Source organism: Nannospalax galili, unplaced genomic scaffold (genome assembly GCF_000622305.1).
Source record: "Nannospalax galili isolate Female #2095 unplaced genomic scaffold, S.galili_v1.0 scaffold55, whole genome shotgun sequence".
NCBI lineage: Eukaryota > Metazoa > Chordata > Mammalia > Rodentia > Spalacidae > Nannospalax > Nannospalax galili.
The window spans coordinates 1,438,152-1,465,915 of NW_008337640.1; the positions used below are offsets into that span (position 1 = coordinate 1,438,152).

General features: G+C 38.9%; 1 protein-coding gene across 1 annotated transcript in view; it reads left to right on the plus strand.

Moving 5' to 3' along the window:
• Positions 1-667: 667 nt before the first annotated feature.
• The window catches only part of Hdac2 (histone deacetylase 2), a 36,850-nt gene continuing 9,753 nt past the window's right edge, over positions 668-27,764 (plus strand). Inside the window, exons 1-8 of the mRNA XM_008832664.2 lie at positions 668-992; positions 17,507-17,619; positions 18,796-18,913; positions 20,459-20,533; positions 21,522-21,660; positions 24,340-24,481; positions 27,321-27,413; positions 27,489-27,597. Coding sequence (XP_008830886.1) covers positions 941-992; positions 17,507-17,619; positions 18,796-18,913; positions 20,459-20,533; positions 21,522-21,660; positions 24,340-24,481; positions 27,321-27,413; positions 27,489-27,597 — 841 coding nt within the window. The 5' untranslated portion in view covers positions 668-940. The remainder of the gene's footprint in view (positions 993-17,506; positions 17,620-18,795; positions 18,914-20,458; positions 20,534-21,521; positions 21,661-24,339; positions 24,482-27,320; positions 27,414-27,488; positions 27,598-27,764) is intronic.

A 27,764-nucleotide genomic window follows, 5' to 3' on the forward strand; every position in this document is an offset into this window, starting at 1 on the left:
AAGAGTGCTCCAGTTGCCCAGTGCCTGGAGCTGGAGGTGGCACACTTAGTCTGATGCTGTAGGCAAAGTATGCAGAGCTTGGAGACAGCACCCCTCCAGTCCTCAAACCATTACTTATCACTTATCATATACTAAGTTTCTTAATCTGTCTTCACCTATAAAGAAGGAACAGTCATAGCACTTGCATCTCTGCACCGTTGACAGCCTTAAATATACATAGCAATGAAATGTGTATGCGAATGCTGAAAACCTCGAGTTTCATAAATGCTTATTCAAACTCAAGCAGTACAGTCTCCAATAAGGAACTGCAATTATCAGGAGAAAATATGAATATTAATAAACGCAAATAACAGACCATCAGGTATCCTGAGGACACCTGAAGCCATAGAGGGGTGCAAAATTGGTCTGCCCCCTCTATCTCCCCGGCCGGCAGCGGCACGTGGCGGACTCCAGCGGGAGCTTCGCGACAGTGGGGGAGGGGAGCGGCGAGGGCGCAGGCGGAGGGGGTCTAGACACGCCGGCTTCGGTTGAGGAGCCTCCGAGTGCGCAGGCTCAGCATAGGCGCAACCACTGCGACCAGGTCGGAGGGGGAGCCGGCGGCCTGTCCCCGCGGGGTGGAGGGAGCCGCAGCCTCGTTCCCCCCCACGGCGGCCGCAGTGGTCGCGCCCCCCTCCCCCGGAGCCCCGCAGCTTCGGCCGCACTCCCCTGCCGGAGTGTAGCGCGTCGGCGCCGCTGCCTCCCCGGCTCCTCGCTCTCGAGCCCTCTGCCGGGCGGAACCGAGCCCTCCGGGCGCCCGCTACCTTGCGGTCGGGCCGCCCTGCCCCCGCGGGCCCGCGCTCCTGCCTTCCCCTCAGCCGTTTTCTCCGGCCGCCGAGTCGCGGCGCGGGCGGGAGCCGCAGGAGGAGGAGCCGCAGCCGGGAGGCGGCGGCCTCGCGAGCCCATGGCGTACAGTCAAGGAGGCGGCAAGAAGAAAGTGTGCTACTACTACGATGGTGAGGGCCGGCCCGGGCTGAGGAGACTGCGGAGGAGGGACGAAGCGCGGGCCCTTTAACCCGTCGCGGTCCGAGAAAGGCCTTCCGCGGCCCTGGGGCTCCCGGGGACGCCCCGCTTGCCCCCCTCCGTCCTCGAGGACACGGCCGCTGCCCGGCCCGGCTTGGTGGTGGCCGGGGACGGCCTGCCCTCGCGTCCTCTGCCCGCAGCCAGCGCAGGGCTCGCGGTGTCCTGCCCGCGTTCAGTCGCGACGAATCCTAGTCTCCACCCCGGCCTGACTACACAAAGCCCCGCGCCCCGGAGCTCCGCCCCGCCGCCCTCTCCCCTCCCCCGCTCGCCCCTGGGGTCTGTCTGCCGGTCGGTCGCTCCGCGTGGAGCTGAGCTTCCAGCCTCTCCCGGACCCCGCCGCCCGGATGGGGCTGCGGAGGAGTTACTGTGGGCGGGGGTCCAGGTTCGCCCTGAGGCGCCTTGGCTGGGGGGTAGCCTGCGCTCCACCCCTCCCCTTTGTTCCCCGGCTTCTTTGGGCGCCACTTTTCTCCGGATTGTAATGAAAGGGCTGCACTTCCAATGTCATTGACATTTGGGGTTTTTGAGTTGGTGATGGGTAGGCCAGTAGGAAGGTAATTGGAGGGGGCTGGAGAGCATGGAGTTGTGCTGTGTAGCTCCCACTCGATGGGTCCTGGCTTGCTTCTGGGAGGTTGTTACCACCCACTTCTTTGTTGCCCTTTGTTGGATCTGGAAGTATACGGTGGTTCTGGGGCTTTGAGAGAGCCTGGGCATCTTGCTTGGGAAGTCTGTACCTAGATGCTGGGAATCTTAGCGCAGGGAAACTTTAAGAAGTAGTGCGCAGGGACTCGGTATTCTAGTTAGGGAAGGCGAGTACAGTGACTGTAAGGGTTCTCTGCTCTGGAGTATGAGCAACAACATTGAATCTGAATTGTCTCCTGGGGCCGTCTCAGACTAAATGGAGTAATAACCTGTTACAGATCTCACAGACTTGAATCGATTACTCTTGAGAGAAGAAATAAGGAAATTTGGCAAACTAGCGTTAGTGACCTGAAGTCCTACCAGATCCTTACAAAGCAATGCAAAAATGGCCTTTTGAAAGCCACGGTGTCTTGGAGAAGTGGCTGAGACCCTAAAGGACTAGGTCAGAGTAAGCCTGATTTTTAACTTGAAAATGGTCTTGCCTTCTCTTCTTTTCGCAGAATCTTTTAATGGCTGTTTTAAATAAAATAGCCACCGGAATCATTTGCTGAGAAATCCAAAACCTTACAGAAAGCTAGGACAAAATAGTAAAGGATTTTTTTCAAATGCTACTTTTTTTTTTTCAGAAGATTGCATATGTGTTTAATAAGTTGGTTTGATATTAGCATCATTGGGCTGGAGAGATGGCTCAGCAGTTAATAGCACCGACTGCTCTCGCAGAGGACTCGGGTTCGATTTCCAGCACCCACATGGCAGCTAACAACTGTCCTAATTCTATTCCTGGGGATCGGACCTCCCCTTCTGACCTTCACGGGCATTGCACCACACGGATGCACCTGCCTACATGCAGGCATTATATTCCTACACATAAAATAAAAAATTCAAAAAAGAAATTAGCATCGTGTAGGGCAGATATGGGAGACCATTTCAGTTTGAACATGAATTATATTGCATAATTGGCATTCATGGTTGTCCTGCATTCTCTGATCCTGTTGGAAAGGATATAACCCTGTAAATTAATTTGAGAAATTAGGACAGTTACAGAGTTTCTACAGGAAAGCCTGTTCTTGTGAGCTTGGAGTCAAGAGAAAGTTTAGCAGTTGAGTTGGGAAGCTGGTACTTAGGCTCCACAGCTGTCAGCTGCTCTTGGCAGTGCTGGGTGGGCTCTGAGTGGGTAAGCTCCTTGTGACTTGTCACCCTGCAGAACCAGGAGGTACACCTGAGTAGCAGTTTCTTGAGCAGCTGTTTGTTTCTGGGTTCATGTATGAGTCTGTTGAGGGATGGGATAGGCACTAGTTACAGATGGGAGGCCCGTTTGACATGCAGAATGAAGATACTTTTCAGTCATGTGATTTTCACTTACTACTTACTACTTTGACCCATGCACCTGCTTTACCTGGTTGTCAGCAACCACGTGTATGCTGCCAGGTAGAAATCTGCTGGGTTGTCTGGTATCTGTGGCTCTATTTGAATTGCTTTTAGAATGGACTTAACGTTGCTTACATTCTGAATTATTTGTGTTTGGGAGGAGGCTAAGAAAATTACAGAGATTCTTAAATTGAATAGTTACAATTATGCTAACAGGTGATAGCATGCTAGGCTACTTAAATAATTCCCCAGACTTCTCTTTTCAGTACTAAAAACCTTACTTTGCAATCCTATAAAAGTAGAAGCAATCTTTAACTGTCTTTTTAAAATTGTGACCAGAGGATACAAGGAAAGTAACTTCTGTATCAAAGAAATGCATGACTTTGAAATATATAGAGAATTGGGATGGAGTGGGCAGTGTCAGTAGTAATAGGGCCTCAATAATGTATAGCCAGTTTTCGGTTTTAATTGTTGGCAAGAGTGAATAAACAAATTCTATAACAGTGGCTCTTTAGGCCAAACGGGACCCGTAGGCAGGCACCAGGACTCTTGGCAACTCAGAGAATCCTTATTGCTGGAGCTGTCTGCGTAATGAATACTTGTGAAGATACATATGCTTTTCTTCATGTGTGCCATAGTCTTCAGTTTGTACTTTTAGATGACTATATCTCTGGTCCCTTCAGACAGTGGTATATATGAGCTATCCCAAACCTAAGAAGTTAGAGCTGATCTTAGCTGACTGTGGCTATTGACTCATGTCTCTAAAGTTCCCCAAAACACATTTCTAAATTTGGGGTCATTCTTTCCTATACTAAAAGATTAATACTTTGTAAAGCGATACATAGAAAATTATAGCTAATTAGGTGCACACTAAGATCCTTTCTGACCTTAAGTTGATGTTATTTTTTCTCAAATGTAATTAGCAAATCAAACTACATTTGGCAGTAATGGAAATGCTCACATTCTTAGTACTTTACCTAGAAATTTAAACTATGTTTTGAATGAATCTTGGGGATAATTACATGTACTGTCTTGTGATGTAAACAATGTAATAAAATCAAATATATGCCTGGTATAGCTAAGCACCAATTGCTTTGTTCCCTGTTTATTCTTCCTCTGACAGGGATGCATAATCAGAATGTTTGGAGGCATGGTCCAGAGAAAAGCACTCAGTACTAAAATCTAGACTAATGGTTACCAAAATCACACCTCTCATGGTACTCCTTATCACATACGGGAATTGTACAGAGCAGCCAACTACTGTCAGATTTATTCTTGTATTTTTATTTAAAACAATGGCGCCAGTGTCTTTTGCTAGTAAGCTTTTAGTACAGCTGCCTGGATTCTTAGCTGTTGTGTAGATCTTTACTGTCATGAAGAATAATTTTATATATAATTATTTTTTGGCTGCAGTCCGGCACCGAACGAACTACAGCAGCCGTGCATGAATATTGATGTTAATTGTGCATGGGATATAAATTTAGTAAAATTTAACAGACATTTCCTGTGCTTGAATCCCATTCCTCCAGAAGTCCTTTACCCTTCACTTCCTTCACATTTCATCTTATCAGAGAGGCTTTCCCCAATTACCTTGATCATCATTTACAGCTTTATTTTTCTTCTATTCTGTGGCCTGAGTCTTTTCCCACTGGAATAAAAGCTTCATGAGCACAGGACATCTCTTTTGCTTTTTTTAAAATTTCCAATATCTAAACTCAGACTTGATTTATTCTCCTTAAAAAATTTAGTATTGCTAGGCATGACATACTCATTTAAATCCCAGCAGTTGGGAGATGAAGGCCATCCTGCTTACCATAGTGAGGTCCAGGCCATCTGGGGCTACGGGCGACCCTACCTCGAAAAAACAACAAATTTTTTTTTAATGAATGTTAACAAATCTTTAAAACAGTTGTAGTCGGGCGAGAAGAGTGAAACTTTTTAGAGAATGTTAACAAAATGAAGCATGATGCCATCAGATTTAAGTTCTAAAGAAGATTGATTAGTTGGCCCTATTCTTCTATTTCAGTGTTTACACTTGTGCATGAAGTAAACTTCAAGTTCAGAAACATGAAATAATTTTAAGTCCTTGGGTGTGTTTCTAATTGGGTCTCTGGTAAGATAATCAGAGAGTAAGAGTAAATCTTAAGGAAGGAAATGGTCAATCTTTTTAAAAAGAGTTCCTCCATCAAGCTGCAAAAGCCAAGTCCTTAGAACGCTGCATACTGAAGAGAAGGCCAAGAAGATGACAAGAAAGCTGGGGGCTGCGAGTGAGGCCACAGGTCACCAAAACACCGTCACCTGTAGAAAGACTTATTTAGGGGGTGCCTTGAATCTTTTAAAGTAGAGGCCGTTGTTGCGCTTAAGAGAATTGTTAAGTGGTAGAATGTAGGTTGGAAGCAAGAATTGAATACATATTTGTCTATATAAGTGTAATGGTTATCACTTGGATTTAAATGAATACACTTAAAGAGGTTTATAGAGAAAAATCAAGAATTTGTTGATGACTTGAACATGGAGTTAGAGCTGACAAATAGTCAAAAGTCAAGGGTAGTTTCAAGTTTTCTGGCTTGAGCACTTAGGTATGTCTGAGAACCACACTGAGATCATAAAGACTAAGTGTGCTGTTTTGACTATGTTCTATTTGAAATCTTTATTTAGTTCAAATGAAATAGTGAGAAAAGTTACATCTGTGAGCCTAGGACCCAGGGGAGAGAAGAAGCTACAGAAATCGTGTTTCTTAGCTTGTAAACTGGTAAAGTATTAGCTCTAAAGGAGGTGTGGAGAGACATAAGCACCCAGGACTTTTTCCGACTGAAGCTGTAGGACAGTACTCTTATCTATGATGTTGTCCTCAGGCACTTACAGTGTCTGCTTGGCAAGTGGAGGCTCTTGACTTGTTAATGAATGAATAATGCTGAGAAAACCCTGCTGTTTAAGGATTAATGGATGAGTAGGCTTAGTTAGGAAAGGAATAAGCTTGAGAAAAATGGTGTCATACAAATCCAGACTCAGGATGTTTTAAGGAGGAAAGGGACCAGTTGTGTTTAAACCTTCTAGTGTGCTAGTGTTCTGTGGCAGACAAATGATGTAGTATTCTTTTTATACTTGCTTTCTTGTTTTTCCTTAAAATTCAAAATCTCTGAATATCGTAAGCTTTTTTTTGTAACTCATTTGGACTCAAAAAACATATCCTGAATTAATGTGATACTACTTATGATCATGATTGCATTTGTGAATATCTACATAGTTTTGTTTCATTAATACTTAGTTGATTATAAAATGTTGTTTAAACCTTAGTGCATTATATATGGCAGGTAATAACATATTACCTTTGACAAAATCAAAAAGAGTACATTTGAACACATCTAATAGAAAATTCCAGTAACTTTGCACATATGGACATTAACTCCTGGTAGGTTCTTGATCTGTGAGTAAGCAATTTCTAAAACTCTGCAGGGAAATAATTCTTCATAGTAATTTCATTGCATTGGCAAGTAAAGCTTACTCTGTTCAAGACATTAATTTGAGCTGATTATTTTCTGAATGTTCTTGATTTTTAAAATATATTTAAGTGTTTTGATGAAGATAGGATTGTATTTTAAATGCCCAAATTACATAACTGACAAAGTGACATACACAAAGAATATAGGCTTATGAACTTAAGAAGCTGATGGTCTTTAATAAGTAGAGGGCTACAAAATAGCCATATAGAGAGCTGATACTAAGCAGGAAAAAGGTAGAAATGGTTCTTCGTCTTCCTGGGGCGGGACTGAGTGGGAGACAGCCTCTCATTGTATAGTCCTGGCTAGCCTGAAACTAGCCATGTAGACAAGGCTGGTCTCGGAGAGTCAGAGATCCACCTGCTTCTGCCTCCCAAGTGCTGGGATTGAAAGTATACTCCCCATGTGAGCACAATGGTTCTTAAGCCCTTACGCTTTCTTCCCTTTTCCCTTCTTCTGTTACTGCCTTCCCTCCTTCTCCCTCTTTTCCCTTCCCGTCTCTTCTGTGCTGGAGAGCAAACTCAAGGCCTGCACATGCTAGGAAAGTACACTTCCACCGAGCTCTGTCCCCATCTTTTGGAGGGACACTTGAGAAAATCATCTGTAGCTTAGCTGCCCTTGTGGGCATGTGTCATTTAGGCTGCATGTATTATTCTTGATGGGAAGGAAGCCTCAATTATAAATAAAGACACATGTTGATGCTTGGAAAACAGTCCTAGAAAAGTCATTCTCACAGTTCCTATGTTCAGTCAAAGAGAGGGTGGTCATTGATATTGGGCTGTTTAGGGTGCAATGCTGGAGAGGCATGATGTTGCCTTAGGTCTCTGGAGTAGGTGGCACAGGCAGGCCAGCATTTTGAGGAGGAGGCAGCACATGAGCAGGACGGCTCTTCATGAGGTTGCAATCCAAGAGAACTGGTTCTAGTTTATAGTATGGCTTTACCAGTCACTCTGCTGTCCTGTAGGAGAAAGCACAGATGTGGAGCCTTGACTGTAGTTAATGAGAGGAACAGGACATAGCCATTAATTGGCCCTTAGTTTATATAAAATCAGGTTTTGGTAAAACTTATTTTTTAAGATGCTTTTCCAGCAGATGCTGGGGGGTGGAGGGGAGATTGAGAGAAACAATTTTAAAAACTTAAAGTATGATTCTTTTTAAAGATTTAAAATATGATTTGTTCCTGAGCAGTTCTTAATTCTCCCTTTTTTGTTTATGTATTTAATTTTTGAATAATGCATGAGTTAGTTCAATTATGACTTGTACTTGGGGTAATATAAGGAATGTCATGAGATAGAGGAAATTCCCAGAATTGGCCAAAAGATAACGGTTTCAGGTCCATAAGCAGGTCAAATGTTTTTGCTTGTTTGGGGATCCCTCCCATTACAGAGCAAGCAGCTAATATAAGTGCTTTAAACAGTTTAAGCAGCTCAGGAAGATTTCTGTATTCAAGCAGTAGCAAAAATAAAGCCTTAAAAAGTATTAACATATATATATATATATATATGCCAATTTTAAATGACCAAAGCAATTTATGTAAGTTACTTCCATTTGCCAAAGTTCATTAGATGAACACCTGGGGGTTTGACGTCTCAAGATGGCGGTGCCCAATGATTGGCAGTCATTGCTGAGATTTTACCTCTGATAGCAGAAAAGATACACTAGATAGTTAGCATGATGATTTCTTTCTGTGGAATTCTGTGTGGGCTCAAATGCTTTTAAATAAATGCAGCATAAGTTGATCTATGAAGGAAGCTTTAAATAGAGGAAAATACTGATAAGAGAAAAGGACCGAGGAACAGAACAAAGTGGCTTGAAACAGTATTGTGATGGTATGAACCATATAATGAGAGAAGGTTAGTAAATCATAAGACAAATGGCAGCTAAAATTTCATTAGGTGGTGTTCACTTTGGGGTTTTTTAAGAGGGCTGTATTCCAGTATCATGTAATGGCTCCTTTGCCTTGTTTCCATCTGAAAATAAAGTTTGTTAGTACATCAGGAATGGAATATATATTTACGGAAGACAATATTGTGTAGGAGGTAATGAAATTGCATATGGAAGGAAGTGAAAGGAAACTTTTTTCTTAAAAAACCAGCAAAGATTATTTGCCATTCTTCTGCAATCTGTGAAAGTTGAAATTATTTGGAGACATGGAAGGATAAATATTATCCTTGTCCAGTAAATTGGATGGTTCTGGTTTAGCCCTTTGAGTAAGAGCAATTTTTTGTTGATTTGGGTGAAAATATTTTTTTTTCATTTACACGTCTTAATTAGAAATAACCATTAAAAAATTCTTAAAGAGGAAGCTTAATTATCGAATCATTGTTACAAGGGACAAAGGAGTTTTAGAAACAAACAGATAAATCTAACCATATCTGAAAAAGTTGGTTTTGTTTAAAATTCAGCTTCTAGCTGTGATTGCTGTAGCAGAGGAGGACTTAGAGAGGTGCCACAGTGGGGCAGGGTGGGTTTAAATCAGTGTCTTTAAGAGAAACAAATCTGGAGAAAAGGCTGAATGTGAAATTCTGAGGGAAGGTTGAAGTCAGTAGGATGGTACCTAAAAGCTGTTGACAAGAATTTGTTATCTTTTGGGAGCAGACAATTGTTATTTATAAGATGAGTATGACAATATATCCAAAATAGTTAAACATTTAGCCAAATTTAATATGGGGCTAGCTATAAGTAAAGTCTTTTGATGAAGCTTGTAAATTGTTCAGCACAAATTGTTTTATATCTTTAGTTAAGGCTAATATGATAACATCCATATAATGAAATTAAGTATTAGGAAAATATTTTAATAAGGTGTATTACATTATTTACCCAATAGTGATAGAAAGTGGAGCTATTTATTGATCAAGCTTTGAATGAAGATTTTTTTTCCATTTTCCATAAATGCCTAGTTATTGAAATTAGGCACAGAACTGGCAAATCTTTAAAAAGACAGTCTTCTAAATCACTAACAGTGTGGCCATTTGGTAGGACTACATCAGGAAAGTGAACTTAGGTATGGTCACTAAACCCCTTAAAAAGTCAATTATAACAGTTTGATATTTGATTTTAAGAATTGTATAATATTTAGCCAAAACTAAATGCTCTTAAATAAACCTTAATCAGGTATTTTATTTTTTAAATCAATCCTTGTAACAGCAAGATTAGACCAATAATTCCATTGATTTAAATAGATTTGCTTGAACTTTGATATTAGAAAATTTTAAATTATACATATCGTTTTTAACTTTCATCTTTTGTGTAAATACCTTACTCAATCTTTTGTAACAAAGAACTTTTCTCATTTCTCCTTTTCATTCTAGAAACATAAGCCATCTTAATCTTCATACCTAAATCCTTTATGTGTATTGCCTGCATGTATGTAAGTGCACTCATGTCGTGCAGTGCCCGAGGAGGTCAGAAGAAGGCATTAGATCCCCTGCAACTGGAGTTATTAGTGGTTGTTAGCTGCCATGTGGATGCTGGGAATCGAAACCAAGTCCTGCAAAATCCTCTATTCTTACACCCTTCTAGCATTTTCTCTTACTAATTATCTTAATACCATGAGACAAATAGCATTAATAAATAAATTTACCATCTGTTGTGAAAACTCTTCTGATGGGGTACTAAGCAATATCTATCGTCTCAGAAGTCTGTAATGACATAATAATATTTGACACAAAAATGAGCAATAAACCAATTGTATCAGTTAAGTTTAAGCCAGAATTTCTGGGAATGGCTAAAATAAACCATAATAAGAATTTGACCAGTATAGTCTGAATCAGTAAATCTGAACAAAACATTTTTTTAAAGAATTATTTATTTAATAACCATATAATTAGAATAAGCATTTCATGACAACAGCATTGACATATTCAGTAACAATTTCCAGAGCTAAGATGCATCTGTTTCAAGATTGGCTCTAAATTTTTAGGTTTACAGTTGAATTAATACAGCTATACAATACTGTATTCAGTATAAACCCTTTATAAGACATAAAATTAAATGAGGTTTTAACCTTTAAAAAAAAATCTCCATTTCATTATTAAAATACACAGTTTCATACAGAAAAATTCATTTTTAATGTATTTGACGCTAAGATGTTTGCACATGTGTTTCTAATCTCTATATATCTGATTATTACTAGTCACAGTTGGTTACTTTCTGAGCTCCTTAGCATCTGAGTATGGATATAAAGTCATCAGGTAGATTTCAATGGTAATGCTTTTCGCATCTACTAATTATTAAGGAACAAATTTTTATGCTTTGAAGAATTACTTTTTTTTAATTTTTAAAAAAATTTAATAATAGCATTTCATTACAGCTTTAACATATTCAGTAACACGCTCCAGAGAAGGATACATCTTTTTCAAAAGTAGCTGTAAGTTTTTAGGTTCACAGTTAAATTAATACAGTTATACAATATTGAACTCAGTATAAACCCTGTAAGATATAAAATTGAATGAGTTTTTATCCTTTAAAGAAGATCTCCATTTCAAGATATGCTGTTTCCTACATTTTTTTAATATTAATTTTTTATTGTTTTTAGAAGAAGCATATCATTACAGCTTTAACATGCCCAATAACAGTTTCCAGAGCAAAGACACAGCTCCTTCAAAAGTGGGTATAAGATTTCTAGGTTTGCTGTTGAATCAATAGTTATACAGTATTGAACTCAGTATAAGCCCTGTAAGACATAAAATTGAGTTTTAAACCCTCAAAAGAGATCTCCGTTTCAGTATATTCTAAAATATACTGTTTCTTATAGAAAGACTCATTGTTTTTGCTACTAACACTGAGATGTTGGCGCATGCGTCTCTAATCTGTATGTATCTGATTATTACTAGTCATAATTGTTTGCACTTGGATCCTTGGCACCTGTGTATGTGTGTAAAACAAAACATTTTTATAGTCTAATTTGAATTACCTAAATTATTTTTAAATGGGTTCCCAAAAGTTTATAGGTATTTTTAACTTTTTCCGACACGTCTAAAGTAATAAGCAAATTCTCTTATTATTTTAGAAGTAAGCAGGGCGCTGGTCTGCCTTTTATTTTAGGGCATGGCAAGCTTAAGGGTGGCTCTCATAAGTGTGGAGATTTTTAAGTTCTGTTACACCTAGTGATAAGGAAATTCTCTACTGTTTCAGCACTAAGGAGGTGCTGGCCTCCCCCCAGCCCTAACTCCACTGCCACCAGAAGACCATTGCTCACCAGTCCCCATAGTGGAAGGTCAGGGTGAGGAGAGAGACAGGTCGGGGAGGGAGGCCTTGGGTGGCGGCGAGTACAACAGGAGAAAACACCCCCAGGAGACTGTCAGTGGACAGCTCATTTATTATGGTGGAAGCAGAGGTTTATATAGGAAAGCTTCGCGGGCAAAGAGGTGGGGTTAGTTTTCTGGCAGGCTGGCAGGTAGGGGGAGGGAGGGGGCTTCTAAGGCTACATGGCCTTTGTCCTGTCCTCCAGTCACATAATGTACAAGGGACTGTGTTAGGATTAAAGGATTAGAGGCTTAATGGTTTTGCTTGGGGATTGTTGGATAAGAGGCAGTATATCTAGAATGGAGCAGGCCAGTTTCCTACCATCCTCACTAGGAGGTATCTGGCTTGGCAGCTGTGCTCTACATTCTAGGCACTCTTGACTTATCCCAGCAAGGAGGGAGCTGGGTTGCCTCTTACAATTTTAGGGAATGGCAAGCTTGAGTGGCTCCCCATCCTCTTCTTGTGGCCTGAGGGATAGAAAGTTTAGTGGGAGGTTCCCACCCACGTAAGTTGTTAGTGGCAAAGTAGAGGTCCTGTAAACTGATTTTACCATAAAATATTTATCTCACAAAACAAGTAATAATTTCTTTTGATAATGTTATATTCTTTAGCTGTTCTCAAAGGCACAATACTTTCATTATAGAGCTGTTTTTGTCTTCCTCTTGGTCTAAGGGGGCCAGCCTCTCTCAGGAGCATTTGGAGGACAGTTTTAGATAAACTTGGTCTGAAATGGGTGGGCCCGATGTCTTCCCCAGAGCCAGCTTCTAAGCAAGTTCAGACAGCACATGACAATTTACTAATATTTTTTAATCTACTGGGTCCTAAATTGGGAATGGGAAGTGACAAAAGTCAAAACACTTGCTTTTGAAGGACCATTTTTTGATACCTAAATTTTTATAAGTTCATGTGTATATGGCAGTTAGCACCTATAATCAAGGAGAATGAAGCCAAGCATAATTGTCTTCCTTTGCTATTGTCTAACTTGAGTTTCTCACTGCCTGTATGTGGAGTGACAAGATGTTTGAAGGCTTATATCCACAATTAGTTAGCTTGTGTCTGTAAATGGGGGCAGACAATTTGGCTTTTTCTTATAGTCATATTACTCATGGAGGCTATTTTAAAAATTATTCTCCATTTAAATTTTCTTTCAATTCTGGGTCAAATGGATACAGGCTAGGAATGTCTTTGTATCCTTATGTCCAAATTTACCTTCTTTTGCTCTTGAGAGCTTTATATTTCTTCCCTTATGAGTGACCATGAAGAAAGAGACCTTGGTCATATTTAGCTGCTTCTCTCACTGACAAGACCTGGATTTTCATATAGCTCATCCTTCCTTATTAGCGATCCCAAAGAAGGCAGAATCCAGTGGGAGTAGTCATTCTTTCATACACTATGACCTTAATGATGTGGGAGTAGTCACTGTTACACCATGATCTAAATGAATTTTTTATTTACCTTAATTTTATTTATGTATTTATTTTTTTAATTATTTCTGGTTAATTTGATCCTGTCTGCAGGACTCACCGTTCATAAAACTTTTGGAGAAAATACCTGTCTCACCTGTATTATGAAAGTCCATCAATTTCTAATGATTATAAGTTAAGGATGTTCTTGACATCTTTGTGGGTTAAATTGTAAAATCCCCTTAAGCATTCCCTTTGACCCCATTTTTTAAAAAAAATTTAATTTATAGACACGGTGGGAATTCCTCTTTTAAATAGGGCTGTCAGACTGTCTTCAGAATAGAGAATGTAGAACGCAGAAATACCACCAAAAAGACAGTAAAAGTTTTGAATAGGGAAAAGATACTTTATCTCAGAGAAGGATCGGCTTGGAGTTGTAGGTCAGAAAAAGCAGATATTATTAGCATCAGCAGCTGCCAAATCAGGTGCTTTTCCAAGTTAAGTTTCTTCCATTGCCTTTTGTCCCAGGGAAGGGAGCTCCATGGAAGGCAGGAGAATTAGGTGGGGGAATGGTCCTGGAGGTTCTTTAGAGGCTCTTTTGAAGGTATGCCCCCCTTTTTTCCTTGATACACTGTATATCTAATTTGGTTCCACCGATTTAAATACTTCAATTGAATAATGTAAACAATATTTTATTTTTAATTATGTGTAGATGAATATGTCTGAATTTGTGCACATGAGTGCAGTGCTGGAGTTTCAGGCTGCTGTGAGCCACCTGACCTGGGTGCTGGAAATCGAACTCAGGTTCTATGGAAGAGCAGCTCAGGCTCTAAACCACTGAGCCATCTCTCCAGCCCTCAGTTGAATTATTTATAAGCAGTAGTTTAATTGGTCACCAGTTTTTTCCCAAATTTCTGAATATGTGTCCTATGGTTAGAATACCAGGAAAATATTTCGGAGTACTATTTAAATGTTCTCAAATTTGTCTTGATGAAATTTTAATTCCAGGTTTTTTTTTTTTTTAAGTAAATTTCATTGCTGTGCATACCCACAAGACTTATGAGACAAAGAGATCCCCATATGAAAGGTGAAAATGAAAGTTTGAACACAGTTCCTTGCAGTTGGGGCCTGGTAAAGATTTTAAAAGTGAATAAAGAATTATTAAAGCACACTGATGCAAGCTACAAAAAAGCTTTGTGCTTGTCATGTCACTTCCCTTGTGTCTAACTTGGGATGTTATCCTCAGTATTTTTCCAAGTACTGTTACATGAGTTAGCATTCTGGCAATCTAAGCCTTGTGCTCCGTGCCGTACGACTTACAGTATATGACTGAGATGTTTCATGTTTCCCTTTTTCTTCAAGACTTCTCTGGCTGCTGACCTGTGAGTTCAGAATAGAGAGTCTCTTCCTCACACCACAGTAGCCACATGGTCAGGTACCCAGGTCACAAGAGCACATGTGAGCTGGTTGGCAGTCATTAGTCCAGGTCCTGTCCATGTTGCAAGTCATTCCTAAAGCTTTCCTTTGGATTCTCTGTACTAACTAAAATACTTGATTTTAAGATGTGGTAGGTATTGGAGACATTTGTTCTTGGTGCTTCTTGAAGCAGATGGAATTGAAGATAGGATTTTCTTTAGAATTCTTACTATATTAGCCTCCTTTGGTAGAGTTTTTCTTGCATTAACTTTGATCCATGGTATATTGTAACTAATTAGTTTTCATATCTGACAGTTTGATGAGACCAGGTAGTTTCTAACCACCATGTAGGTCAGACCAAAGCAGATCCTTAGTAGGTAGTTTGTGTTTCATGTCATAGCCTCTTGGTTGTGGTAAGTGCAGAGATGTACTATGTAGCACCATAGCCTGCTGTAACTCACTGTAAATAGAAAGGTTGTTTCTGTTGCTCATTTTTTTGACAAAGATCCTAAATATTGGATAAAAATACCTATAGTCCATATTATGTTCCTTTTTATTAGTCATGACTGAATTGTTTCTTGGCTCTGTTGTTTGCATTCATCTTTAAAGAGATAACCTGCCTTTTAAGAAGTTCTGGGTATATGAATTGTCTTCACAAGAGAGCTTGTGTTAAAAATGAAATTAAATAAACCAGAAGTATTATACCAACAGACTGAGTCATATTAGAAGATGGGTTTTATAAAAAGTGAATGTTCCACCAAGTGTGGTAGCAAAATTCACTGCCCGCCTGGGCTACATAACCAGACCCTGGTTATGTAACGTTTAAGTGAGTGTTTATTTGTTAGACTGCTGTGACAGTCTAGTAGGAAAGTTTCTAGGTTTTGGTTTCCTTTAAACAAACAAAAAAGGTATTATTAGGGAAGATTTTAAGAGATTTATTGTCTTAAGTATGAGTCTGGTGAGGTTTGGTGCCTTTTTTGTTTCTATTACTTGTTTTTGTTTTATGTTTGTGTCTCCCTGTAGCCTCAGCTAGCATGGACCTCATTATGTAGACCAGGCTGGCCTCAGTGTAGCAAAGATTCCAGGGAGTGCCACCAGTTTAGGCCCAGTTTTTATTGTATAAACCTTTGTTAAAAGATAAGACTTCAAGCTGTTAAAATCAGCTCTGCAGTACTAAAAGTAACTTCTCATTTCTTGTTTCATAAAGCCTGTTGTAAAAAATACCCCTTATGGGGCTAGAGAGATGGCTCAGTAGTTAAGGGCACAGGCTGTTCTTGCAGAGGACCCAGGCTCACATCCCAGAACCCATAACTCCAATTCCAGGGGATCTGATGCCCTCTTCTGCTTTCTGCAGGCATTGCATGACATGTGTGCACTTACATAACATACACAAGCATATGCATAAAATAAAAACAAAATATTTTTAAAATGCCCCTTATGTTAAATAATGCATATTTAAGAAGCTTTCTGTCAATATTTAAATATTTTATTACATTTATTTTTATTTTATGTGTATGAGTGTTTTTACCTGAATGTACGTGCACCTGTGTGTACCTGGGAAGTCCAGAAGAGGTTATCGGATCCCCTAGAATAAGATTGTTAACCACTGTGTGGGTGCTGGGAACAGAACTGAGGTCCAGCAGCCAGCATTCTTAACTACTGAGCCAGCAGCTTTTGTCATCAACATTTTATAAGCAGTACAACTTTACCTAAAAATATTCATTTTATTTGTTTTGTGTATGTAGCATTGGTTTAGAACTGCCTATGTAGATTGGGCTGGCCTTGAAATCACAGAGCTCTGTCCACATCTGCTTCTGGAGTGTTGGGATTAAGGACATGTGCCACCCTACCTGGCAAGATGTTACTTTTAAGAGACAGACTAGGAATGACAACTATTTCATCGTGAGAAATGAGACAGTATCCTTATTGCCATGAAATTGTCTTAGTATATCAAAACTTTCTTTAGACCCTAAAGTTCATTTACCATAGCTTCCCTAATAGACTGTGCTAGACTTGGAACATTTTGGTCCCATAATACCAATGCAACTGTAAGGGATTTCTGGGGCACTAGTAAGTCATCCAAGGAGCTGTATTGGCTGAACAAATTAAATCATACTCCCAAACTTGTGAAGAGTATTTTTTATTTTTATGTGTCTGAATTTACAAGAGAACACTAAAAGTGAGTTTTGTGGGGCTGGAGAAATGGCTCAGTGGTTAAGAGCATGAGCTTCTCTTGCAGAGGACCCAGGTTCATTTCTCAGCACCCAGATGGAAACCAACAACTCTCCATAACTCCTGTTCCAAGGGATCCAGTATACTCTTCTGGTCTTCATGGACATTGCATGCATGTGGTGAACTTATATGCAGGTGAAATACATACATGCAAAATGAAAATAAATATTTTAGCATTAAGTTTTGTTTGGGACGGGTTGTTTTTAGTTTTTTGAGATAGGGTCTCACTGTGTAGATCAGGCTGGCCTAGATCTCAAAAAAATCTGCTTCCCTCTGCCTCCCAAGTGCTGGGATTAAAGGTGTGCACCCCCACACTAGGTTTCTTTTTTTTTTTTTATCATTTTTATTATATGTGTATGAGTGTTATTTCTGCATGTATGTAAGTGCACACATGTCGTGCATTGCCCATGGAGGTCAGAAGAGGGCATTGGATTCCCTGGAACTGGAGTCACAGATGGTTGTTAGCCACCATGTGAGTGCTGGGAATCAAACTGAGGTCCTCTGCAAGAGCAGCCAGTACTCTTAACCACTGAAACATCTCTCCAGACCCTAGGTTTGATTTTTAACAACTTAATAAATGCTTTTTAATGTTGAACATTCATAAATGTCTGTATTGTTTAATTTATGTCTTTTCTCTTATAGGTGACATTGGAAATTATTATTATGGACAGGGTCATCCCATGAAACCTCATAGAATTCGTATGACTCATAACTTGTTGCTAAATTATGGTTTGTACAGAAAAATGGAAATATATGTAAGTATTCCTTTTGGCAAATACTGAGCACTATTTCTTTTAACTAGTACTTGAAAACTAAGTGCATTTACTAGATGAAAAGATAATGAAAGAAAACAATTCCTTTGGTTTTATTGATCATAGAAAACTTAAGAGTGTGGGAGTAATAGCCTCCTACTCATTTTAAAAGCAGTTCTCCCTCCTGTTCTAGCATGTTTCTGAATAGCTTTGTCTAGCATGCTAAATATTTTTGTGACAGTAGTGGTTGAGTTGCCTATGCCGCCTAAAAAGAATTGACCTGGGGACCAATTAGATGGTTCAGTGGGTAAAGATACTTGCCTCTGAGCCTAAGGACTTGACTCTGTTATCTGGAATCTGCATGGAAGTAGGAGAGAATCAACTCCCACAGGTTGTCCTTTGACCTCTACATGGGTACTGTGGCATGTACACTTCTCCCAAAATAAGTAAATAAAATGTAATTTTAGAAATTAAAAGGAATTGGCCTGGACTGTTGGAGGAATTGTGCAGAAAGTTTATCTTACAAATATTCATTTGGTTATAAGATGTGTGAAATACTGTATTAATGATAGTCATGTGAGTTCAAATGACCTAATTTCTAACAGCCACCTTAAGAGTTTTTGTAGGTAAAAACAGTATATATACAAAAACGTAGTTACAACAGTGCTTAATTATTCAAGGAGACAAGGACCTGAAACAGTTAACAGTGTTAGACAGTGTTATATAAATCATTTACTTTTAGATACATTTTAGAGAATGGGGAAGCCTTGTAGAAGAATTGTGACATAAATGAAATTGAACGCTTTAAAAGGAAAATTAGAATGAACAGTGTTCAAGGTAGATTGGGTCTCTCTAGGTGATCATTGATGAAAATCAGTGAATATAGAGCAAAAAGCGTATGGTGGAAAATGAGAGTTATGAACAGGGGTTTTCCTGATTTCACTAACACAAGGACTGACAATCCCTAGTTGATACTAGCTTTGAAGGAGTTTGAATTAGTTTTTTTGTTTGTTAGTCCTAGTTTTGGTTTTTTACTACTTCCTAAAATACAAATGTATGAATTTGGATTAGCTTTGAAATTTATCTATTTTACTCCCCATCTAATTGATTTGAAAAGAATAATTGGGGAATGTGTGCGTATTGTCTGATAATTCTAACATTCTGCTTTCCTCCTTTCAGAGGCCTCATAAAGCCACTGCTGAAGAAATGACAAAATATCACAGTGACGAGTACATTAAATTTCTGCGGTCAATAAGACCAGATAACATGTCTGAGTATAGTAAGCAGATGCAGAGATGTACGTTGTGAGAAATGTATTTTAATATGAATGTAAATAAGTCTTCAGAAATTTAGAATTAGAGTTAACCAAAAGCTTATTTTTTTGCTAGCAATTTAAAAATGTTAATTATTGATTCAGGAAGTCATTTAGAGCAATATTAAAGCTACTTTAGAAAAGAAATCTATTTGCATATGAGTTTGGATTGGTCCTTTCCATTTGTTTTGCTCCCATGATGACTTTGGGATGCCGTTTGGGAGATTACACTGTTGCTTTCAAAAACTGAAAAAAGAAAGATTATCCTTCAGTTGTAGTAGTCATTTGATTAAACTGTTTCCCCTTTGGTAGGGTACTAGTGGAGTTACTATTCCCTTCTACATAATGTTTTCTTTTATAGGTTAAAAGTAGAGTTGATAGGAGTCTCATAAGTTCATAGAACTTGATATATTTTTCTCTTTTTTTAATACTTTTTATTTTTTTTTTAATGAGTGTATTGCCTGCATGTATGTGAATGCATCCATGTCATGCAGTGCCACAGAGGTCAGAAGAGGGCTTCAGATTCCCCTGGAACTGGAATTAAAGACAGTTCATAGCTGCCATGTAGGTACTGGGACTCGAACCCGGGTCCCCTGCAAGCAGTCAGTGCTCTTAACTGCTGAGCCATGTCTCCAGCCCCTAGAACTTAATATATTTTTCCGCCATAGATTGTCCCATTTGATTAATACAATGCTGTAATTAGAATATATGTTATTTACTTATAGTTTTTTTTCAGTTAGGTCTTGGGCTAGTGAACCAATAGGATTGATTCAAAACCTGTATGATTCTCTTATGTTAAACTATGATCATATTTGAGCAATAAAAAACTAAAATTTACTCTTTATAGTACTTGTACCTTTTAGGTCTATAAAACTATCCAAAGCAATGGTCCTGCTCCTGAAGAGGTTATAGTGTGGGGAATGCTGAGAATGAGTTCTACATGTCTGCTCTAGGCCTGAGGAGCCATCTGTGTCAGGATGTGTGATGTGCAGTGTGTCTGTGTGTGCTGTTTCCTTGTCTTATACCCTGTCCTCTGTAGCTTTGCTCTGTAAGCCTGCATAATTAGTATCTTCTAAGTCAGTGTTAACCATGAAAATAGCTAAGCTTCTGTTAAGGTCTTTTTAGTGCTTGCTAAAATACCTTTTCCAGTTCTGGATACTGTGTGTATCTAAGTAGCAGATGGAGCTACTTAATTTTTAAAATCTTGGTTAATTTACTGTCGTGTTTTTAAGGAGAAAATTAGAAGGTTTATGCCTATGCTGTATGTAAACATAGGCTTTGATTTTTGTTGTTGTTATTGATAAAGCAGAGATATTTTACAAATAATCCTGCTTTGGTGATGGTATTCCATAGTTAATTTAAGTATCTTAAATAAAATACTGAATTGTATTTTAAAATTGCAGATTTTGTATTATTACAGTGAAAGTATGCTTTATGGTTGCATTAAACATAAATATTTGTAAGAAATATTTTTTAAGAAAAAGCTTTCAGTCATTTGCATAATGGGTTGAATTTCAATGTCTCCCACAGTTAATGTTGGAGAAGATTGCCCAGTATTTGATGGACTCTTTGAGTTTTGTCAGCTCTCCACTGGTGGCTCAGTTGGTAAGTGCCTTAAGTCAGTCACATTTGAACATTGGTCTGGAGGTGGTTATGGTGCCTTTGTAGTTTTTCTCTAAAGCAAATGTTTTAATGGTAGTGGGGTTTATTTTATTTTGCTTTTTTGAGACAAGAGTATCAACTCTGTCACCCAGGCAGGACTTGAACTCAAAATCCTCCTGCCTCTGCTTTCCAGCTACTTGTAGATGTTTGTGGATTTTTTTAAAAAAATAAGGTTTCACTTGGTATACCAGGCTGGTCTGGAGCTCACTGTGTAGCCCATACTGGCCTTAAACTCGTGGCAGGCCTCCTGCCTTAGCCTTCCAAGTGCTGGGATTATAGGATTGTGTTACAGTGTTGTTAGTCTTCTTCAGTGTAACAAAATACCTGCGATAACTCTGAAAAAGATAGGCTTATTTTGGCTCATAATTTTCGAGTATTCAGTCCATGATTGATCCTGTTGGGACTGTGACACTACATTATGGTGGGCGCACGTGGGAGAAAAAACCCATTTACCTCATGGCAGAAGGGGGCATATCCTCTTCAAGGCCATGCGTCCAGTAAAGTAAAACTCCCCCTAGGCCTCAACTCTCACCTACTCCATCTCCTCCCCATAGCAGCACCCTGATGACTAGGGGTTGGTCAAAGGGCCTTTGAGAGATATTCCACATCCAAACAAGCAAGTGTAATTGTCTTTAAAACCCATATGTTTAACAATCATCACTTTAAAACATGTTTTTAATTTCCTGTATTTCTTTTTTCCCTCTTTTTTTTCTACCATTTTTGTTACAACATTCCACATGTTGCTATTTAATTGGGTAAATAATCATTTTCGTAGGAAAATTATTATCTTGGGAAAAGCTTTAGAGTCCTAAACAATAATCCTTAGCTTTTTAATGTAAATTCTCTTTTGCTTACATAGGGCATATTTAATGGGTTTTATGTATAGGACTGTTATGTTTAACAAATACCTTAACATGTCTCTTCTACTTAGCTGGGGCTGTGAAGTTAAACCGGCAGCAAACTGATATGGCTGTTAACTGGGCTGGAGGATTGCATCATGCCAAGAAATCAGAAGCATCGGGATTCTGTTACGTTAATGACATTGTGCTTGCCATCCTTGAGTTATTAAAGTAAGTTACTTTGCATTCATATTTTTCCTATGATAACATCTCCTAATTAAGATAAAAATAAAAAAATCAATGTTCTTAACGATTTTTTGAATAAATCATAATAGGTTAATGCTGAGTCTTCTATGAACTCATTACAGCCCATACAGAAATACAGGAAATTTGCCCACTACTGTTCTAAGAGTAAGAAATAGGCAAAAATGTCTAAACTATCATTAAATAGCCTTTTAGAAATCATTAGTAGTTTGCCACAGATAGGTGTAGCTCTCACCCATCATCAAAGAGGGTTCTTTTTGTACCAGATGGAGATAATTGCAGAGCCACAACTGGTGAAAATGTATGTAGAGAATAAGTGACCAGGGGGTGCCCAGCACCAGGTGGTTCATCTAAAGTGAAACCTCTGTACCTAAGACTCAGGGAACATCAGGAAGAGGGGGTGGGAAGATTATAAGAGCCAGAGGACTAGGATACCTGCTGCTCCGTAGTATCTTCTAGACATGATGGGAATATGATTGACAGCCCCAGAGACATGTGAACGGGACTAGATTTTCTCCAAGGACAAGCTCTGTGATAGGTTATCTAGTCCTGAGTGGTCAGCCCTAAACACATGTACATGTGTGCACCACTAAATGGACTCAGGTCCATTACTTCTGAGCCATCTCTCCAGCCCCTGTTTTTTGTTTTTTGATGTTGGTATGGAGCTAATACTGTCGTGATGTGGTGTGTGTGTGTGTGTGTGTGTGTTTGATGTACGTACACATAGGTATATGTTTAACAACAGTAATAATTAAGAGGTCAAGAAATTGAGAATTGGGGCCTATGGAGGAAGAATCAGAGGGGAGAGAGGGAGGTGTGGAAATGATGTAAATACAATATTCATGCATGAAAGTCTTAAAAATATTTTCTTAAGAATGTTATAAATAGATTGGTTATTTAGATTTGAGTTCTATTTGTGGCTAATAAAAAAGATTGGTGAGGGTTGGTTGCCTAATGCTGTAGGACTTTAATCCCAGCTCTGGGGAGGCAGAGACATTTGGATCTTTTGAGTTCATGTCTAGCTTGATTTATATAGTGAGTTCTAGACCAGCCAGGGTTATACAGTGAGACCCTGTCTCAAAACAACAACAAAAAGATTGATAGGACTCTTCAAGTTTGTATTCTGACATTTAGTAAGTTTGAACTTGAAGACAAAACTTTGAAACCTATGTTAACGGAAATTTGTTGACCAATTTAATGAGCCTAACAAGCCCTCTAGTTTCTACATCTAAATAAGGCTTTATTAACTCTACTAATAAAATTATGTCTGATGGCTGAAGGAGTGATTTTTCAGTTTGGCCTTGACTGGTATTTGAGAGAATAGAAGGCACTTAGGAATTTGGAGATTTACAGAGTTAAGATTATTTCACTTTCAACTGGAATGTTTTAGCAGATTATACTTGGGACTTAACTGAATTTGTGTTTTCTAGGCTTTGGAAATTTTTTTCTTACAAATTTCCCCTCATATACTTTCTGAGAGGCCAATTTTTAATAATTTTAACATCTGATGCGATCACCAAATCTTCAGTTTGCTACTTTAAATGGGGGGTTCTTTTGTGGGGCTTTTGGTTTTGTTTTTTGTGGTTTTTTTAATTAATTAATTTTTTCTTTTTAAGACAGGGTCTTCCTGTAGCCCTAGCTGTCCTGGAACTTACTAGGTAGAACAGGCTAGCCTTGAACACACAGAGATCTGCTTGCTTCTGTGTCCTGCATGCTGGGGATTAAAGGAGGGCATTGGATCTCTTGGAACTGGATGGAGTTAGAGATGGTTGTTAGCCACCATGTGAGTGCTGGGAATTGAACCCTGGTCCTTTGCAAAAGCAGCCAATGACCGTAACCACTGAGTCAGGTCTCCAGCCCATTTTTTGTTTTTTGATGTGGGTATGGAGCTAATACTGTCGTGATGTGAAGAAGTGACTCCTACCATGCATTCGAGTTTATGCTGTCATTGCTCTGTAGTGCACCAAGCGTCAGTGTGAAGTGACGAGAGTAGCATATTTCTGTCGCAGTCACCCAGTTTTAAGTTTAGGATTAAAAGATGTCATCGGTAACATATAAATAAATAAATAAATGTGGTTATGTTTCAGTAAAACTTTATGGACATAGAAGTTTGAGTGTCACATATCTGTCATATATTAATACAATATCCTTGGTTTTGTTTTATTTATTTTACTTTTATTTGAAACAAGGACTTGCTGTATCTCCAGCTGACCTAGAACTCACTATGAGACCAGGCTGCCCTTAATCTCACAGAGATCCACCTCTATCTTTACCTCCCAAATGCTGGGATTAAAGGTGTGCACCACCATGCCTGGGTCTGATTTTATGTTTGAACCACTGAAAACTGGTGTGTGCTGATCTGCACCTATAATCCTAGCACTTTGAAGGCGGATAATTTTGAGGCCAACCTAACAAGAATGAAACTGTCAAAAAACCCAAAAGAAAAAAAAAAAAAGCAAAACTCAATTTAGTCTAATGCTAAAACACAAATGACTTGTATAGTGCTGAGATTTACTAGTGTAACATTTGGTATGCTCTTTAGTTGTTAATGTATAGAAATGTATAACACTGTATTTAAAGCATATAGAACAGCATAGGCTTCATAAAGATAGATAAAGATAAATATGCTTCTGGCTTTGTTTCCAGGTATCATCAGAGAGTCTTATATATTGATATAGATATCCATCATGGTGATGGTGTTGAGGAAGCTTTTTACACAACAGACCGGGTGATGACAGTTTCATTCCATAAATATGGAGAATACTTTCCTGGCACAGGAGACTTGAGGGTAAGACTAAATTTTGGCAGAATAAATATGAGATGAGCATAGAAGGTTACTCTGCCTATATTTGAACTAATATTTTCCTGGATTGTTAATTTTTTTTTTTTTTTTTTTGTCTTTTTTTGAGGCAGGGTCTCCCTGTAGCCCCAGCTGCCCTGAAACTCACAGAGATCTGCCTGCCTCTGCCTCCCAAGTGGTGGGATTAAAGGCGTGCACCACCATGCTGGGCTGGATTGTTTGAAACTTACAGGCAAAGTTAAATCACTTCATATGCCATATCTGCCAGAATTTCACTTCTGTGAGTTTTAAGGAAAAATTTAGTGAGAACTTTTTTTTTAAAAAACTTTATGAGGCTTTTGAGTGCATGTGTATAAGTGCCATGCATATGTCCATGTCATGCAATGCCCGTGGATGTCTGAAGAGGGCATCAGATCCCCAGGAACTATAGGTAACAGATGGTTGTTAGCCACCATGTGAGTGCTGGGAACTGAACCTGGTTCCTCCACAAGAGCAGCTGGTGCTCTTAACTGCTGAGCCGTCTCTCCAGTCCCCAAGTGAGAACTTTTTATTAATATTATGGCTTGACTATTTTCTTCGGTTGAACAGATATTTTTGAATATCCAGGGAACATGCAGCACTTACCCAGTGTCAGTCCTTATTGTTATTGTTTTAAAGACAAGTAGAAGAAAACAAGTTTTTATAGGTTCTGTTGCCCTCCTTAGTCTTCACTTGATCTTTTTTTCTGAGGCTTTTGAAATTAATAGTATGTATCATTTGTAGAGAAAGAATATCATACCTTAACACTGACTGTCTATTACGTACTGTGCATTTAATTTCTGTATTTTTCTAAGCCTTTTGAATTTGATGTCTTTGTAGATTATAAATGGGGAAATTCTTGTATCCTGTTTCTACTAATTTGTCTTTTACACACTCATTGAAAGTTTTTGCTTTAAGTTCTTTTGAACCACTATTATTACGAAGGTTATTTTTCTGTTTATGTTATGTTATTACAGTTTAGCAAGAAAAGTTAAAAGTATAGCCATAAAGCATTCTTTATAGATATGACTTTTCTTTATTTGACCAAAAGGTGGTGTTCTCTCATGGGGTTGAATTTTAGTTCCACATTATCCTATTAAAGTTGTTTTTCCAACTATGGCATGCCACTTTGTACCAAGCAGAGTTTAAGAGCACTTTATCTGACCCCAAGGTGGTATTTTTTCAATAAACTCTTTGCAGGGAGATATTAGTATCTGAAGTTACTTTTTCAACAAATACGAACAAAAATTACTGAAGAACAGATCTCAATAAAAGATGGAAAACAGACCTCAGAGAGCCCTGAGCAGCCCCACTAGAAGCATGAACATTATAGGCCATATTGGAGTTCAGCTCAAGAGAGTAAAGACTATAACTGTCTGTTGTAGGGATCCTCACCAGAGCAGTGAGAGTGGGGAAAAGAATGAAGGACAGAGGGTTTCAACAGCCAAGCCCAACAGTGCCAGTCCTGCCTGTCCTAGCATGGGCAGAGGTTTCCAGCTTACATGTGGAGACTATGGGCATTGACCTTGGTGTTCAACCCTCCTGTGCAGGGAGAAGTGAAGGACAGGGCTGAGAACCAGGGTATAGGAAAACTCAGTAGACTGGCGAGATAGTATATAAGTGGGGTCATAGACCACAATTTAACAGTAGCTTTCTTCATCAAGGACCATGCCCCACAGAGTACAGCAATGAAGAGGACAAAAAATACCAAGGAGATGTGATAAGACCCCCAAGGTTAGCTGCCATGTTAGTGTTGATGTCCCAGCTTTGGTTACTGATGTGTCAGGAGAACCCTACACCATAAGGTGGCAAGAAGATGAAAGCAGCAAACCCACTAGTTAGGATCCCTCAGCTTGAGGCTGAACCAGGCGGGGCAGAGTAAATGTAGCTTTCTGTCTCAACCATCATCCCGTTCAATCATCCATCAAGAAGGAATGAAAATGAAATTCCAGGGGCTAGGGAGATGTCTCAGTGGTAAGAGAGCTTCAGCTCTAGGGGATCCAGTGCTCTCTTCTGATTTCTGTGGACTTGCACACATGTGGCATACACATACAGGGAGACATACATATGCATAAGTAAAAAAAATTTTTTTTAGAAAGACAGTCTAGCAGTAAGCCATGAATAGATGATTGGAGCTGAAGGTTTTGGGTGCTTGATTTTGCCTATTGACAGAAAAACTAGAAGTATCTGCATTACCTATGCAGCATGAGTTTTTTATTATTTTTACCTAAAGACATTTCTTCTGGTGATAATTTTTTTTTAAGCATTGGTTTTGGACTGGAGATCCTCCTGCCTCTACCTCCCAAGTGCTGGGACTACAGGCTTGTGCCACCACACCTGGCAATAAATCTTTTAAAAAAACAAAACAAAACTGGATTTTTGTTTATTTGTATGTGTGTACCTTGTTTGAGAACAACTTGTTTTCTCTCTACCATGTGTGTCTCAGTGATTGAACTCAGCTCATCAGGCTTGGCAGTAACTACCTTTACCCTATGGCATTATGGTTCATCTCACTGGTCCAACCCTACAATTGTTTTTGTTAAATTCATGTTGGTGTTAAGTGTCTTCTCTAAAAATTACCATTAGCGCTTAATTGCAAATAGTTCTTTTAGGCTTTGTGAGTAGTCTACAAATATTTGGAACATGCATTTGTTTACTTTTTTCAATTTATATTTATTTCCCATCTTTTAAGATTTATTAAAAGTTGGGTTTGTTATTTGGTCTTTTTATCTTTTCAAAATATATGTCAAGTTTTTTCTTATTATTTTTTTATTATGAAATAGACTCTAAGGTCTGTTTTGTATTTTAGGATATTGGTGCTGGAAAGGGAAAATACTATGCTGTCAATTTTCCCATGAGAGACGGTATAGATGATGAGTCATATGGGCAGATATTTAAGCCTGTAAGTATTGTTTTTGAAATTGAGATGGAGGTGTAAAATATTCTTAGATACTAATACTTGTTATTCTGTGACTAGATAATCTCAAAAGTGATGGAGATGTATCAGCCTAGTGCCGTAGTATTACAGTGTGGTGCAGATTCATTATCTGGTGACAGGCTTGGTTGCTTCAATTTAACTGTCAAAGGTAAGTAGTATAAAGGGTAATATTCCCCCCTAAAATGGTTTTTCTTCCCAGAATGCCCCATAAAAAAGTTCTCATAATTTTTTGCTTGCCAACTCTGTACTTGGATTTACAATGGATTTGTCTGGTGTGTGTGTGTGTGTGTGTGTGTGTGTGTGTGTGTGTGTGTG